Raw genomic sequence first — 14519 nt, 5'->3', positions numbered from 1 at the left:
ATCACAGCAGTCATGATGCCTTCTCTGAGCTACGCCAGTGGCGGTACGTAAACAGGAAAATTCACAAGGCGTTACTTCAGGTGATCTGGGGACCAAGGAAACGGGACCACATCAGATTTACCACTACGCCCAGTCCAGGGATGCAGAAGTCGTAGTTTAGGAAGTGACGATTACCGATGCTCCAAAGAGGGGTGCCCCATTTAGGAAGATGAAATTCTCGAAATCAGCGAATGCCTTAAACGCACCACAATATCATGATAATGTTCAGTGTCCCACAATCTCACACTGAGACCTTTCCAGATGAATCCAAGATTGCTTCGTCGGAGAGTATCAGTTTGGAGGCCAAATTGTAATTCTGAAATGCTTTCCCCATTTTAATGCCTTAAACGCACCACAATATCATGATAATGTTCAGTGTCCCACAATCTCACACTGAGACCTTTCTAGATGAATCCAAGATTGCTTCGTCGGAGAGTATCAGTTTGGAGGCCAAATTGTAATTCTGAAATGCTTTCCCCATTTTAATGCCAAATGGAAGCGCTGGCCTTAATTTTCCGCTTTCAGTAATTGCTGCACGAGCAGAAGACGGCAGGGTTTGAAGTGTAACCATCGTCACTAAATCTTCCACGCATTCCGCTGAGGTATTCCAAGTTCATGGCTTGCAGGGACTGTTGACTTTTTTCTCTCCCTCCCTCACGATTGCATCCGCCACACCTGGTTGACCCGTACTCACAGAGAAAACTAGTGCCAGTAAACTGTCGATATCAACGCTCCATGATCTGTTTACATGGCGGTTGCTTTCTCTAATTCCTTCTGAGTGCATGCAGCACTGCTGTAACAGATAAACCTTTCACCCGTTGAAAAACACAAAAGCTCTTGTTGCTTTGTCGCTTTTTTCTTTCTTCAAGGCACTGCACTCTTAACGCCAGCCGGTGATCATAACGCAAACTATGTGCGTTTACGGTTCTATTCATGCTGAAATAACATTCGTACGTGTAATACTTCAGGAAATACAGTAGTTTGAATGAGAATGAGTTATTTATAGCAGCTCTGGATATTTTACAGAAAGCTGTTGGTCTACATTTCGCAACGACCTATAGTTTCATATTGCAGTGAGACTGTTTTCGTTATTTTTAGTTGTTTAATACTGTCTTTTCTGAATATTGCACGCATTTCCATTATTTTCTAACAAATACACTTTGAATGTGTCGCAAAATTTTAGAGAATCTCACCAGGTCCTTTCTTAAATTTGGTATTTCAGTCTTGTTTTGTTCCAGAACAGTGCATTGACCACAGATACAATAAACCGATGATATTTGTGAAATGTATGCTCAGGACTGAGGAGGTTACGTGGCGATTCTGTAAGAATTCACCAGCAAATTTTCAGGTCATTGTATTTAAGTCCATTTACGCCTGGTGGTCACACCCGTGGACCTAACGATAGGGGAATCTCTCCCTGGTAGTGAGGAAACATGCACTGCATAATTGAACATGTGTTTTGTAGTATTTAGCGCAAGTAGTTCAGTGTCAGAGCTAGAAACTAATGAAAGAATTAGCAGTGGAAGGAAGGTCATTGCGATGCTCATCTCAGTCTTATGGAGCAGAAATATAATAAACCGAACCAAAAAAATCTTACATAAATCGATATTAGAGAGCACATTTATATATTGAGTGAAGACGTGGACCACTAATCTGAAACACACAAAAGAACTGCAAGCAGTAGAAATGGACTTCTGGAGAAGATCAGCAATAATTTATAGAAAAGAGAAAGTAAGAACCGACGGAATAAGGAGAATGGAAGTAAGAGGGAGAATACGTGACGTGATGAATAGATGGAAGTTACAGTGATACGGGTATGTAAGAAGAATGGAGGAAGCCAGAATTCCGAAAATGATCCTGGAATGGGAACAGAAGGGAAAGAGGAGAAGAGGACGCTCTATGTCCACCTGGCTCCAAAATGTACGATTAACAGTGGGAAGACTTTGCGCAGAGGAAGGATATATACAACATCGAAACATCTGGAGGGACATCCTGAGAGGATAAATTAAGATCTTATGTAAAAATGTTCAAATGTGTGTGAAATCTTATGGGACTTGGCTGCTAATGTCATCAGTCCCTAAGCTTACACACCACTTAACCTAAATTATTGTAAGGACAAGCAGTGGTTAGCACACTGGACTCGCATTCGGGAGGACGACGGTTCAATCCCGCGTCTGGCCATCCTGATTTAGGTTTTCCGTGATTTCCCTAAATCGCTCCAGGCAAATGCCGGTATGGCTCCTTTGAAAGGACACGGCCGACTTCCTTCCCCATCCTTCCCTAATCCGATGAGACCGATGACCTCGCTGTCTGGTCTCCACCCCCAAGCAACCCAACCCCCCTAAGGACAAACACATAGACGCCCATTCCCGAGGACGACTCGAACCTCCGCTGGAACTAGCCGCACAGTACATGACTGCAGCGCCCTAGACAGTTCGGCTAATCCCGCGCGGCTAGATCTTATGTAACATATAATAATTTCTGCGTATTATGTTGAAGAGGAAAATCTCAAATAAAATACCTTCGGTCTCGTCTTTGCCCGCTCTCAGAAGCTGTTTATCTGCAACAGTCGCGTTGGAGAGACTTGACTTGGGGACGGAGACGGGAGGGAGGATGTGGAAAGCATTCAGACTGGTGACTGTCTCGCCACTTTGGGAGACGCGGCGCCAATAAGCCTTTGTGCGGGGGCGGATGGGCGGCGCATCCCCTTTTGTTGTTACCGGTCCGCGCGAAATGAGTGCCGGAGGACCCGCTGCGTGCTGGTGGGTGGGTGCGTGGGTGGATACAGTCAGGGGTGGGTGGGGGCGGGGCGGCAGCACAGCCGGCGCCGGCAGATCGATACACCTGCAGCGGGGCCGCCTCCCGCCTCCCGCCTGCTGGCTGCTGCTGCAGCAGCCGATGGCGCCGTCGAGTCTCGCCCGCCAGCTGCAAGGCCGCGCGGCCCACGCGAGAAGTAACCTGTACGTTACGTGTGGCTGCGCTCCATTGTCGCCGCACTCTCTGGACCACTACGCACGCTCTCTAATACAAAGTATCCCGACACACACAAGTGGGCACTGATGTGGGATGTGTCCACCCTTCGCGCTTACGACGGCTTGAACTCCGGTGGACACACATTCAGTAATGTCTCTGAACGTCTGTCGATGAACGGCAGGCATTGTTCCTGAGGAGGCCAGATCAGACAAGGTAATGATGGTGAAATACGGTCTGAAACGAAGTCGACGCTGTGGGATCCGTACCAGATAGGGTTCATAGAAGAGATAGAGAAGATCCAACGGAGAGCAGCTCGCTTCCTTACAGGACCATTTAGTAATCGCGGAAGCGTTACGGAGATGATAAACTCCAGTGGAACACTCTGCAGGAGAGACGCTCAGCAGCTCGGTAGCTCGGTACGGGCTTTTGTTAAAGTTTCGAGAATATACCTTCACTGAAGAGTCAAGTAGTATATTGCTCCCTCCTACGTATATCTCGCGAAGAGACCATAAGGATAAAATCAGAGAGATTAGAGGCCACACAGAAGCATACCGACAATCCTCCTATCCACGAGCAATACGAGGGTGGAATAGAAGGGAGAACCGATACAGGTACTCAAGGTACCCTCCGCCACACACCGTCAGGTGGCTTGCGGAATATGGATGTAGATGTAACTGATCCCAAACGTGTTCCGCTGGGTTTTGGTTGGGACTCTGGGCAGGCCACTTCATTTCAGGGATGTTATTGTCCACAAACTATTACCTGATTTATGATGGGGTGCATGCTTGTGCTGATACAATTATCGTTTCCGAATGCTCCTCTATAGCACGCAGTATACAAAGCTACAAAATGTGTTCATACACTGCCGCGTTTAGCGCGCTTTTTCTCTGTGCAGTACGAGGACCACGCACTAACGCACGAAAAACACCGGCATACTCGAGAACCACCACTTCCATCCATCAAAATTCCATCAAAATTCCATCAAAATTCCATCAAAATTCCATCCATCCATCCATCCATCCATCCATCCATCCATCCATCCACTGGATAGGCAAGCCAAGCCGAATAGCGTTAGGCGCTACAGTCTGGAACCGCGCGACCGCTACGGTCGCAGGTTCGAATCCTGCCTCGGGCATGGATGTGTGTGATGTCCTTAGGTTAGTTAGGTTTCAGTAATTCTAAGTTCTAGTGGACTGATGACCTCAGCTGTTAAGTCCCATAGTGCTCAGAGCCAGTTTTGAACCGAATATCGTGATTCATCACTCCAGGTCACTCTTCTGCAGTCATCCACTCTCCGGCGGCGTCGCTTAGCATTGAGTACAGAAATTTGTGGCTTTGTGAGGAGTTGCACCACCATTGTATTCCGTTCCTTCTGACTCCCCATGCACAGCCGTTGTGCTAGCTGGACCGCTCGTGGCACTCAAACTCGCTAGGGACTCCTTCCGCATATTCCACGCGATTTTTTACGGCCACCCTCCGCAACCTTCCTCGCTCCCCGTCCGTCAGTACCGGCGGTCTTCCTGGTCTTTGTTTATCTGCGGGCGCTCATTCGTCTCTACTCTCCGTAACCACATCAGCAGCAGGCCACATGGGCAACTCAGGAAGGGCTCTAATGGCCCAGATGACTAATCCACGTTCCAGATCACTGAGCTCTCCTTATCTACACACACTGCCGTTACTGCCCCTCCTTTTACAACGCCGGGTCACCCTCAGTGACATCTAATCGTCAATCCTGCCTTACATCGAGTGTCCAGATACTTTTAATCGCATACTCTTACTGGAATCAGAGAATACTTTCATACCGATGAATGATATTATATCTGTCACCCTTGTCATGTTGATAACTTTCAACAATCTCATACAGAGCGGGATACCGCAGCGAGAAGATATTGAAATTGCACACAGGAAGACTGCGGTTCAAATTTCCTTCTGGCCTTCCAGATTTACGTTTTGCGTGATTTCCCTAAATAGCTCACAGCTGGAGTGATTCGTCTGAAAAAACATGTCCGATTTTCTTCCCCACACTTTTCCATCTAAAGCTCGTGATCCGTGTCTACCGACTTCGTCGGAGGAACGTTAAATCCTAATTTATCTCCTCTTCCTTCCTTCCTTCCTTCCTTCCTTCCAGTCCAGAGCTGTCAGCCCACCATGCCATGCATCTCTCTCACTATTTCTAGTCCACAGCTATACGTGCTGCTTCATAACAGCAGCGCACTCTTCCTCACTGCCTCCCCCCCCCCTCCCCTCGTTTCCCCTCCAACCCTCTATCTCCATAATCTCTGCAAGTCCTTTGCCCAACTTAAATCCTCTTCGTGCTTCGTCCCTGTCCCATCACACACCTATCTACATAATTTCATTGCCAAAACTCAGTCATTCTGATACTCTAGCATCCCATATCTTTCAGACCGAAGATCCAATCGTCCAACCTACAAACCTACACTTACTATGCCCAGAGCAGTTATTCTGAATAATGAGTATATCTTGTTTTAAAATACACCACCACCACCACCACCACCACCACCACCACCTTAATGAATTATCTGTTTTTTCGTTTTGTACCAGCTCTTGTATTTTAAAAGTGATCGGCTGAAAGATGAATCTTTGACGCTCTTACTCCAGCTTTACCCGCCATAAGGACAGAAATTGAAAAAAATAGTTATAAAAATCTGAGATCACATCCCGGTACTATTCATTAAATTATGCTCATAGGCTGCCACACCACTCACATCAATGTAAAGACATCTTGAAACTATATCGTTTTGTCTACAACACTGTCACTGTACTAGTTTTATCGCTTCTTCACTTTTCGTATTTTCAGTTTGCCTAAAAAAAAAAAAAAAAAAAAAGGAATGGAATGGTCGTGTGGCATTATTGATTGGGAGACCACTGTCGCGCTTGTTCGATCCACCGCTGCAAGTCTTTCTATTTGACGCCACTTCGACATTTGTCAAGCAACAGCCCGTATTTCTTTGACGTTTTCAATTGCGAACTTGTGTTCTTCAGTATCCATCAAACTGCACTTTATACACATGTGTTTGCGAGACTTATCGTGTGCAGTTTTGAATTCGTTGGTATTTTGCGGTTGACTGAAATAGCGAGATGCTCTAACCCGTGACGGTAAATCTTGACAATGTTTTTCCATATCGTTTGCTAGTACTTATTTTGGTACTTTACCTCGACAGTGTTTATTTCTGTCTCGTTAGTTTATGTATCTTTCTCATTTTCGTCTTTTCCTCTCCAGGTGTGTTTATTTTAATGGAACTGCATTATATTAACTTATGTTTTAGTTCTTGGAGATCGCCAGGGATACGTTGGAAGTTTAATGATTGGTTCAAACTCGTGTGGTGCTATCTCAGTTAAAAGTTGTGACGTTAAACGATTCGGAGGTTTCTTCCGTACTTTGTTAAGTTTTACTCATATATATGAATTTTCCTTCGTTACTGACGCCTACGAGATTGAGCCCACCACTTTCTGTGCCGAGTCTCATTGTGTTATACTTGATTAAATGTATGACCTCGACTTACGAAAATGCCTAGCGCCGATATTATTCTCTTGTCTTGATGTATTGGAAGAACTTTTGCTAAATCATTCATCTTCGAAGCACGTTAACAATATACACTCTCTGGAGTTCGTCTAATTCTTTTATAGTACCGGGTGATCAAAAAGTCAGTATAAATTTGAAAACTGAATAAATCACGAAATAATGTAGATAGAAAGGTAAAAATTGACACACATGCTTGGAATGACATGGGGTTTTATTAGAACCAAAAAAATACAAAATTTCAAAAAATGTCCGACAGACGGCGCTTCATTTGATCAGAACAGCAATAATTAGCATAACAAAGTAAGACAAAGCAAAGATGATGTTCTTTACAGGAAATGCTCAATATGTCCATCATTCCTCAACAATAGCTGTAGTCGAGGGATAATGTTGTGAACAGCACTGTAAAGTATGTCTGGAGTTATGGTGAGGCATTGGCAACGGATGTAGTCTTTCAGCATCCCTAGAAATGTCGGTCGATCACGATACACTTGCTACTTCAGGTAACCCCAAAGCCAGTAATCGCACGGACTGAGGTCTGGGGACCTGGGAGGCCAAGCATGTCGAAAGTGGCGGCTGACCACACGATCATCACCAAACGACGCGCGCAAGAGATCTTTCACGCTTCTAGCAATATTTTTTTCTTGTTTCTAATAAAACCCCATGACATTCCAAGCATGTGTGTCAATTTTTACCTTTCTATCTACATTATTCCGTGGTTTATTAAGATTTCAGATTTATACAGACTTTTTGATCGCCCAGTATATTGCTACGTGCATTCACGTATCCTTGTTAGTACATTTTTGTAGTTTGTGGGGACGGTTTCATTTGGCTACGGCAGCCGTGCTTAGTGGTCATTGTCCTTCGCTTCCACCAGGTGTGATGGTGCGCCTGCCACTGCTTCATGGGCATCGCTGTGTTTATTTGCGAGTTGTGGACTTTTTTGACCTCCAACTTGGCTGCTCACAGTTACCACTACGCCTCCAACATCCTGACATCGACGTGTTGCCCCCCGATACAATTCGAGCCTCCCACAAGCGTCACCCACTCATCACTAAAGGCTGGCTGTGCCTCATATGCAAGACCACGCCTTGCTACACCATCAGGATCATCACTTTCCTTTGTGTCGGGTGATGCTGGTAACTCTACTGACACTGAAGTGGCTGTCACATATTCTTGACAGTTCAATGCATACCCTGGAGACCACGTATTTGCTAAGCATTCCGTATTTCACTTGTACAAAGCAGATCAGAAAAATAAATTGGACTCCTGATTAGGCACAAGGACGTATTTAACCCCACATTACTAAATCCTAAATTTACGATTACAGAAGGTTATAAAACAGGACATTTTGCAATTAATTTGGTTATGTACCATACCACTGGAGAGATAATAACTGTAATTAACTAATCCATAACCCATAAATTATCACTTCCTTTGAACAAAAGTGTAGCAGTAAACTTTATGTAACATTTCCCTCCCCTTAGTGCTCTAGGATCACCAAGATTCTCGAAGGTAAAGTCCAGGGAAGGAAATTAACAAACAGACCCAGAACATCCAGTCCGCAAAGCATAGTCAGTCGGTTCAGCTGTAACAGCTACAGGCGAAGATAAGCATGACGACACGCTCAGATGGGCTGGTGCGTCACCAAGGTGTTCCTTTCATGCATGACGATGGTTAGGCAAATGGAAACAATATCTGCCATTTTTCTATTCAAAGAAGAACTGGTCTGCTTTTCACATTTATTCGCGACTTTTGTGCAATGTGCGAAACTTGGCACTTACACCTGGCGCCGTTATACATTTTAGTTTGTTTCACTGATTTGCTTGTTCGATGATCACATAACGAAATTCGTAATATCCCACAACATTGCCTTAAACCTTCTCAAATTGTATGTAACTGTTCCTAAAGTATGACTATTTTGACTCACGTTTTTTGTTCTTCCTTGTTGCACAGCAGAAGGATAGTCTGTATCTTCACTTCAGTGTCATACACCATAGAATTTCCAGCATCTTATTTCAGCTTATTTCGCGAAAGAATGTGTCAGTCCTCTCCTCATGCATTTAATTGTTCTCTGCAAAGCTGCGCTCAGCACAACATCTGCTTTCCGGAAAATCTTCAGCTTATCCGCAACCGATCAAACCTCAGGCCAGTAACGTTTTACGCTTGACAAGAAAGGAAGAAAGGGAACAAGAAACAATGAGTACGCAGTTGCAATAGGGGAGGGGAGGGGGGGGGGGGCAGGCTGATAAGTTGCCAGCAGAATCCGCCAGTCGGCAGGCAAGGGAACGAGTTTCTCTGCAGGTCTGCTCCTCCGCTGTCCGCCGCAACCTACCCATGAAAATCTGGAGAATTAAATCAGCTGAAGAGCCTTTGGATGGCCGCGTTTACTCGCTTATTTTCTAGAACCAAATCAGATTTGTCCAAGCAACTGCCATATCCCCATCTCCCAGAAACTTCGCTCAGTGACAGACGAGTCAAAATAAGCAATCTTGTCTCTCGGCTTATCCGTAGATACTCGACCGTTTCCGGAAAAACAATCGTGAAAGTGCACGAGGTATTTTTCAGGTACTTTATGCATCTTTTGCCGCGAGATATGCTCAGGCGAAATGGTGGTACAGTGGTTATCGTTGCGAATTCTTAACTTGGGCCCAGTTTTCGAAATTCAGTTATTACTTTTACTTTTTGTTTTTCATTTATATACCCATGTCTGTAGAAAGTTACTATATGAATATTTTCCGGTGTATATTCATACAGCGTTGTCATTATCCTCCAACTAATTGTATGTCAGATGAATGAACTTTAAGAAAAGAAAATGAGAATTTCAACTTTTTTTCTGTTGTAGTCATGTGGTGTATCTTGGTTCGTAATTAACTGAACGTGCCAATTTTCGGTAGTCAGCTGTTACCCATCGTCTGCCGCGACAGTATTGGCAACGCGCGAAATCTTCACCAATGTTAACGACGATTGTTTTCAAAGAGATTCATACAAAGAAATGTCTGTGGAAAACCAGTCCTCGCGCGATGCACATGGTCTTCGAAATGTCTGCGTTTTAGCGTTTCCACGATCCTTACCATCCAAGGAAATGCACCCAATTTTCGTGAAGAACAAACATTTGAATAAAACATAACAATTAATATGAGAACTGATACAACAATGAAGTATTTGAATATGAGAATTCGAAAATATTGTTATCCCAAAACGTAGCAATGAATGTGTGACACATACTGTGAAGCACAATTGCAATTACAATTAATAAAAGCCACTTTATCCTCTAATTTGGTAGGAGTCACAGACGGGCGCAACCAAGAGGAGTCGCAGACGGGCGCAACCAAGAGGAGTCGCAGACGGGCGCAACCAAGAGGAGTCGCAGACGGGCGCAACCAAGAGGAGTCGCAGACGGGCGCAACCAAGAGGAGTCGCAGACGGGCGCAACCAAGAGGAGTCGCAGACGGGCGCAACCAAGAGGAGTCGCAGACGGGCGCAACCAAGAGGAGTCGCAGACGGGCGCAACCAAGAGGAGTCGCAGACGGGCGCAACCAAGAGGAGTCGCAGACGGGCGCAACCAAGAGGAGTCGCAGACGGGCGCAACCAAGAGGAGTCGCAGACGGGCGCAACCAAGAGGAGTCGCAGACGGGCGCAACCAAGAGGAGTCGCAGACGGGCGCAACCAAGAGGAGTCGCAGACGGGCGCAACCAAGAGGAGTCGCAGACGGGCGCAACCAAGAGGAGTCGCAGACGGGCGCAACCAAGAGGAGTCGCAGACGGGCGCAACCAAGAGGAGTCGCAGACGGGCGCAACCAAGAGGAGTCGCAGACGGGCGCAACCAAGAGGAGTCGCAGACGGGCGCAACCAAGAGGAGTCGCAGACGGGCGCAACCAAGAGGAGTCGCAGACGGGCGCAACCAAGAGGAGTCGCAGACGGGCGCAACCAAGAGGAGTCGCAGACGGGCGCAACCAAGAGGAGTCGCAGACGGGCGCAACCAAGAGGAGTCGCAGACGGGCGCAACCAAGAGGAGTCGCAGACGGGCGCAACCAAGAGGAGTCGCAGACGGGCGCAACCAAGAGGAGTCGCAGACGGGCGCAACCAAGAGGAGTCGCAGACGGGCGCAACCAAGAGGAGTCGCAGACGGGCGCAACCAAGAGGAGTCGCAGACGGGCGCAACCAGAGGAGTCGCAGACGGGCGCAACCAGAGGAGTCGCAGACAGGCGCAACCAAGAGGAGTCGCAGACGGGCGCAACCAAGAGGAGTCGCAGACGGGCGCAACCAAGAGGAGTCGCAGACGGGCGCAACCAAGAGGAGTCGCAGACAGGCGCAACCAAGAGGAGTCGCAGACGGGCGCAACCAGAGGAGTCGCAGACAGGGAGTCAAACAAGTGAACTGTTTTCCAAAAAAGTAGCAGCCGCCGCGGTGACGCGCGGACGCGGACCCGGACGCCTAATTACAATACAGGCTGTTTCAGCGAAAGCACACCATTTGATTTACCTTGTCTGACAGGCTCTTTGTTGTGGCTATCTGCCACTGAGTATCTCCGCTTCATGTTGAGTAGGTAGTATCCTTTTTATAATATTTTCATTTTCCATCCTGGTTCTTCCATTGCCTAATTTGATAATAAACATTCGTGTAGTAATCTTTTACAGGCCTGGGTAGATAAAAGAAAATAATAAAAATATAATAAATAGGAACAAACCTGTTTCGAGCACAGGATCAAAGTTAAGGATCTGTGGTGCTCACCACTGTGCCACTATTTCGTCTGAGGTCATCGTGTGGTGAAGAGACACACGTAATACCTCAATAACTTTTGCAGTCGTTTTTTCAGAAACAGTCTAATATCTGCGCATGCGGCAGTGTGTTACCAAGGAATGTCACATGTATCAACAACTAGCTACACCGTGTTCTGTTGCTCTCGTACTAATGCAGTAGATGTGTTAAATATTTGATGGTGTGCATTTACAATGGAGAGCACCTTCTCACATGCACTGCACTGCACGGTATGGTATGGTATGGACATAGGTTTAGATGCAGACCCCTAAAAGTCACCAATACACAAGGGATCTGCAGGATCAACAAACCGCGCTCCATCCCCTGACCTGCTGGAGTCGGCCAGTCCTACCTGCAGAGGTCCGGCGAGAAGAGTCCGATGCGGTCGTCCTTGGAGCGCTTGGGCGGCCACAGCTCTCCGGCGGAGCCCTCCACGTTGCCGCAGCGGCCCGGGAAGTATCGCGTGCGCTCGTCGTAGTTCCAGCGCGCCAGCTCGCCCACGCGGTACAGGTCGTCGGCGCCGGTGCGCATGTTGAACACGCCGTCAAAGTCCGCGGAGCCGTTCCGCTGCAACACACAGCCGCGCGCCGGTCCAACACTGACAGCTCTCCAACCTTCCTTTGCTACAGAAATGACTAAGTCATCTACAAGTAAACTAATCTCTATTGGAATAGCCTCGTGTTTCAATTAGTAACTGTGTTTCGTTCGAAGTTCATGTATTTGGCGTGCAGCTACAGACCGCAGAAAGATATTTTGCTCTGATGAACACCGTCGAGCTGTTGGTGACTGGTGCAGTGTGGTGCCACCTGCCGGCACAACGGTCGTTGCCCTTATCGCGCTCCTTGCAGCAGTAAGCTAGCACAGCATTACCTCACTGCAGAATGATGGTACGGCCACTCTGCTAGTGGCAGACGGTGTTACCTAAATCCGGGACGCTTTCAAAGCGTTGCGGCAGGGCAGCTACGTGATGCAAAGGCCATCTGCTTCTCAACTTACCACTCTTTGTTAGCCATCGTACGGGACAGCTGCCTTTGCGGCCGAGCATCACCTCTGGTGGGCTGAGGGTCCAACTAGATCCCCCCTCAGCGCCTACGGTCGCCGGCGCCGCCACCCAGGCCCCAGACTGCGGGATTCACTGCTCGGATACCATCGTATCCGTGCCAGTACTGGGCCTCACTCGCGTCGTGGTCACGACAGCCTGCAGCGCCAGCACGTGACGCACCTCCGCCGCCAGCCGGGAACGTCTGGGACCGAGGTCGTTCCGCTCCTGGGCCGCGCGCTGAGTCGTGGTAGCAACTCGTCGACGCCGAGAACCGGCGTTTCAACGCTCGCCGCACTCGCTTCCCCGCTCCCCCACCCTCCCTCCCTCCCGCCCCATTCCGTTGTAGACCCAATCTAGTAAACATATCACCTGTTTCCAAGCTGAGTGCTACTGCATTTGACCCTCACCTAACCACTACAAAATACCGCGCCAGTACAGTAGATGTATTACGATCAGCAGATTATGCTGGTCTAACTCTGGTTTGACGTAAGACAGTGAATCAATATGTATGTCGCAAACGCAAGAATATCGCGTAGAGTTTTAAATTTCCAGCCTATGGAGAGCAGTTGAACGGAATGGACAGTGTCTTGAAAGGAGGATATAAGATGAACATCAACAAAAGCAAAACGAGGACAATGGAATGTAGTCGAATTAAGTCGGGTGATGCTGAGGGTCCGCAGCTCGTCGTCGAGCAGTAGCGTTCTCGCTTCCCGCGCCCGGGTTCCCGGGTTCGATTCCCGGCGGGGTCAGGGATTTTCTCTGCCTCGTGATGATTGGGTGTTGTGTGACGTCCTTAGGTTAGTTAGGTTTAAGTAGATCTAAGTTCTAGAGGACTGATGACCATAGACATTAAGTCCCATAGCGCTCAGAGCCATTTGAACCCATTTATTTTGATGCTGAGGGAATTAGATTAGGAAATGAGACACTTGAAGTAGTAAAGGAGTTTTGCTATTTGGGGAGCAAAATAACTGATGATGGTCCAAGTAGAGAAGATATCAAATGTAGACTGTCAATGGCAACGAAAGTGTTTCTCAAGAAGAGAAATTTGTTAGCATCGAGTATAGATGTAAGTGTCAGGAAGTCGTTTCTGAAAGTGTTTGTATGCAGTGTAGCCATGTATGGAAGTGAAACATGGACGATAAATATTTTGGACAAGAAGAGAATAGAATCTTTCGAAATGTGGTGCTACAGAAGAATGCTGAAGATTAGATGGGTAGTTCACATAACTAATGAGGAAGTACTGAATAGGGTTGGGGAGAAGAGAAGTTTGTGGCACAACTTGACCAGAAGAAGGGATCGGTTGGTAGGACATGTTCTGAGGCATCAAGGGATCATCAATTTAGTATTGGAGGTCACTGTGGAGGGTAAAAGTCGTAGAGGCAGACCAAGAGATGAATACAGTAAGCAGATTCAGAAGGATGTAGGTTGCAGTAGATACTGGGAGATGAAGAAGCTTGCACAGGATAGAGTATCATGGAGAGCTGAATCAAACCAATCTCAGGACTGAAGACCACAACAACAACAATAACGCATCAGTACACGTCACGTGGAAGGTGGCCTGTAATGTTATGTGAGCCTCACTGCCCTTTTCTTAACTAATTTGTGCCTAATTTTGTTCTGAGAAGCTCAGTAATGTATGTAATTACCAAGTGAAGCGCAGCTGGACAGCAAGAAACTCTAGCGCACAATCCCCGCAACCATAGTAGTTGTGAATCTTCGAGTATGGACTCAAACAATTGACTAATTACAAAAAGGGGACTGTTAATCTGTATCTTGTGGAAAGAGGGCGTGTTGCTAGTCTGTCGCTCAGAACGTATTGTTACAATTAATGAAAATTGCTCTTTCAGTGATAAAACCGAGTAAAGTATGTGTAAGAGTTGCCGAACATTTATGTATACAAATTTTCTGGAAGTGAAGAATAGAAATAACTCTTATGTAGAAAAGGAAGTGAAATTCATTGTCGTCGCTGGCTATCACTCGACAGAATTCCAAGTGTTCAAAGTTCACTAAAATACAGAAAAGGAAGTGCATTCTCTATAGTTTTCATTCAGTACGTAACAACCTCTCATTTCGTAATTGCAGTAATTGGATTATGTTCTTGTATAATAGTATGGTGCCGAACTCCACTGACCAATTCTGATGCAACAGGACGTGTAGTTTGAAG

The 14519-nt window shown here is 46.8% G+C and overlaps 1 protein-coding gene across 3 annotated transcripts in view; it reads right to left on the bottom strand.

Moving 5' to 3' along the window:
* LOC124619496 (protein croquemort-like) overlaps positions 1-14519 on the bottom strand; it is a 267151-nt gene that overhangs the window by 84209 nt on the left and 168423 nt on the right. For all 3 annotated transcript variants that reach the window (XM_047145912.1, XM_047145911.1, XM_047145910.1), the window contains one exon: positions 11666-11880. In XM_047145912.1, the coding sequence (XP_047001868.1) occupies positions 11666-11880 (215 nt within the window). The remainder of the gene's footprint in view (positions 1-11665; positions 11881-14519) is intronic.

Source organism: Schistocerca americana, chromosome 6, assembly GCF_021461395.2.
Source record: "Schistocerca americana isolate TAMUIC-IGC-003095 chromosome 6, iqSchAmer2.1, whole genome shotgun sequence".
Taxonomy (NCBI): domain Eukaryota; kingdom Metazoa; phylum Arthropoda; class Insecta; order Orthoptera; family Acrididae; genus Schistocerca; species Schistocerca americana.
The sequence above is the reverse complement of the archived record's forward strand: the minus strand, read 5'-3'. Positions and strand labels throughout refer to the sequence as shown.